Source organism: Neopelma chrysocephalum, unplaced genomic scaffold, assembly GCF_003984885.1.
Source record: "Neopelma chrysocephalum unplaced genomic scaffold, ASM398488v2 Primary Assembly neopelma1_96841, whole genome shotgun sequence".
Taxonomy (NCBI): Eukaryota; Metazoa; Chordata; class Aves; order Passeriformes; family Pipridae; genus Neopelma; species Neopelma chrysocephalum.
This window is the reverse complement of record NW_020925484.1, coordinates 280-2,744: the sequence shown is the minus strand read 5'-3', so window position 1 is coordinate 2,744 and position 2,465 is coordinate 280. Positions and strand designations below refer to the sequence as shown.

The 2,465-nt window shown below is 66.9% G+C and overlaps 1 protein-coding gene and 1 non-coding gene across 2 annotated transcripts; one reads left to right on the top strand and one right to left on the bottom strand.

Moving 5' to 3' along the window:
- Positions 1 to 504: 504 nt before the first annotated feature.
- On the bottom strand, positions 505 to 1,824 carry CUNH11orf98 (chromosome unknown C11orf98 homolog). The gene is made up of 5 exons (XM_027670339.1): positions 1,667 to 1,824; positions 1,452 to 1,516; positions 1,270 to 1,358; positions 1,018 to 1,173; positions 505 to 967 (listed from the first exon to the last, which is right to left on the bottom strand). The coding sequence occupies exons 1-5, from the start codon at positions 1,700 to 1,702 to the stop codon at positions 849 to 851; spliced, it is 465 nt and encodes a 154-aa protein (XP_027526140.1). The 5' UTR covers positions 1,703 to 1,824; the 3' UTR covers positions 505 to 848.
- Positions 1,825 to 2,070: 246 nt separating this feature from the next.
- Positions 2,071 to 2,204, top strand: LOC113960681. Its single transcript, XR_003532079.1, has one exon. It is a non-coding gene; the product is annotated as a small nucleolar RNA SNORA57 (small nucleolar RNA).
- Positions 2,205 to 2,465: the final 261 nt, after the last annotated feature.

Sequence of the window (2,465 nt, the reverse complement as noted above, 5' to 3'; positions counted from 1 at the left end):
GGCGGCGGCGGCCGGGCCGGGGCGGCTGCGCATGCGCCGGGAGGGGCCTCACCCCGCGCTCTCCCTCCGCGCCCGCGGCCGCGCACGATCGTTCCGCCCTGCGGAGGTTCCGCCCCCCTCCCCCGGTGTCACAGGGAAAGGCGCCCCCCCTTGGGGTGTCCCCTTTCCCCCCATGAGGTTCTCCCTCTCCCCCCCGGACAGACACACGGACAGAAGCCACCGACTTGATTGCTGGTGTGAACTGGGGACACTGGTGTGAACTGGGGACAGTGGCGAGGGACTGAGGACACAGACTGGGGTCACTGGTGTGAACTGGGGACACAAACTGGGGTCACTGGTTTGAACTGGGGACACAGACTGGGGTCACTGGTGTGAAGTGGGGACACAGACTAGGATACTGGTGTGAACTGGGGGCACTGGGGCTCCAAAGCCCCACCCGGGAGTTTTCCAGCCTCGGTCTCCTTGTTCTCTGGGGATGGCGTCGACAACGATGGACAAAGAAAATAAACGAGAATATTTTAATGGATCATTAAATAATAACAATAAACAGCAACAATTGGGAATCAGCCCCCGAAGTGACCCCGGTGACAAACTGGGCACCCCGCTGGGACTCCGGTGCCAGGTGTCCCCAGTGCCACTGAGGAGGGGACACCAGTGACCCTGGGGATGAACTGGTGCCAAGAAGGTGACGCTGGTGTCCCCAGTGCCTCTGGTGACACTGGGGAGAGGGAGGTGACACTGGTGCCCCCCTGGTGACCCCAGTGAGAAACTGGTGACACTGGGGAGAGGGAGGTGACACTGGTGCCCCCCTGGTGACCCCAGTGACAAACTGGTGACACTGGTGGGACTCAGGTGACCCCGGTGAGGGTCGGGTGATCCCAGTGAAGGACAGGTGGCCCCAGTGCTGGGGAGGTGACACTGGTGACCACAGTGACAAACTGGTGCCAGGGAGGTGACACCAGTGCCACTGCTGAGGGGGAGGGGACACCAGGGACCCCGGTGTGGGTCAGGTGCCACCGGTGCCCGGGGATGTCCCCGGGGGTGTCTCTGCTGTTCCCGGGGGTGTCCCCGCTGTCCCCAGGGGCTCCTCCTCTTCCATCTCCACATCGTTGCTTTTCCTCTTTTGCGTTTCCATCTCCGGTTTTCTCTCCGCGGCCGCCGCCGCCTCAAGCGCTGGGGGGACACCGGGGGAGGGGTCAGAGGTGTCCTCAGTCGTGTCCCCACCCCCCCGCGGGACACCTCCGGTGCCCCCCCCCCCAGAATTCTCACCCCGTTTCGCCGCCCCCCGGAGCCGCTTCAGCTCCTTCCGCCGCCTCTTCCCCCACAGCGGGGGCGGCACCGACACCGACGGGCCCGACCTGCACCGGAGACACCCCAGGGACCCCCTTCAGCCACCGGCACCGGCTGTGGGGGGGCACCGCGGGGGGAAAGGGTGGAGGGGGGGGTCTCACCGCCGCTTCTGCCGCCGCCCCCGCGCCAGCTCCCGCCGCCGCTTGAACAGCTTCTTACGGAGCTCCTGGGGGGGACACGGGGGGTTAACGGGCACCGGAACATCCCCCACCCCGCGCCTCCCGATCCCACCGGAACACGCGACACCCCCACGTTTATTCTCGACCCCCTGGACCCCACCAGGCCCCCCCGGGACCCTCCCGGACCCTCCGTTCACCGTCCGGGGCCGGTTGATTTTCCCCCCAATCCCCATCGCGCTCCCACGTGGTCTCAGGGCCCCGCTTCCGGTTTGCCTTCTCTTCCGGTTCTACAACCCCTCCCTCCCCGGGCCTCCATTGGCCCGTGCCCGCGCGCCTCCGCCTCTGATTGGAAGCCTCTCTGTGGGGCTAAGCCCCGCCCCTCGCTCTCTGCGGGAATGCCATTGGCTGCTGCGCACGCGCGCCGTCGCTGATTGGTGGGTAGCGCTGCGGCCCCGCCCACAACCGAGGTTATATAGTGCCAGGTACGACCCTCACAAGTTCTTTCCGTACCGGGAGGGCGGCGAGACTGGAGTAGGGTCGGTACTGGGGGGGCGGCTCGGAGTTTACCGGGAGGGTCCGTGGGGGGGACACCGGGAGGGCTCCTCCCGTTCTTGGCGGGCCCCGGCGGGCCCGTGCCGGGGTCCGTGATGTGCGGAGGGAAAGCAGAGACCGGCGCGAAGTCTTCGGTGCCGGCGGTCGCGTCCGCCGGTCCCACCCTCACACGCCGGGACAGACAGACAGACAGACAGACCCACCCTGCCCGGGGGGCTCCGAGGAGTCCCGGCGCCGCCGTTTCACCGCCGCTTTTTTGCTCCGCAGGGTCCGCACGGGGACGGGGAGACGCCGAGGGACCGCGCGGGCACCGCAGGGGCTCCGGGGAGGCCGGTTTGGCTCCTAAAATCGTTAATAAAGTGCTCAAAGTGTCAAAATAAAGTGTCTGGTGTCGTTCTTCGTTACCGGCGCGACCCTCGTTACCCGTGACTCCTTTCCCAGTGG

Bases quoted from the DNA above. Each gene is read 5' to 3' on its own strand.
- CUNH11orf98 (XM_027670339.1), bottom strand. From the start codon at position 1,702: ATGGGGATTGGGGGGAAAATCAACCGGCCCCGGACG. The intron at 1,359-1,451 runs GTGAGACCCCCC...TCTCCGGTGCAG, and splicing joins GGGCGGCGGCAGAAGCGGCG to GTCGGGCCCGTCGGTGTCGG. The intron at 1,174-1,269 runs GTGAGAATTCTG...GTGTCCCCCCAG, and splicing joins CCGGGGGGCGGCGAAACGGG to CGCTTGAGGCGGCGGCGGCC.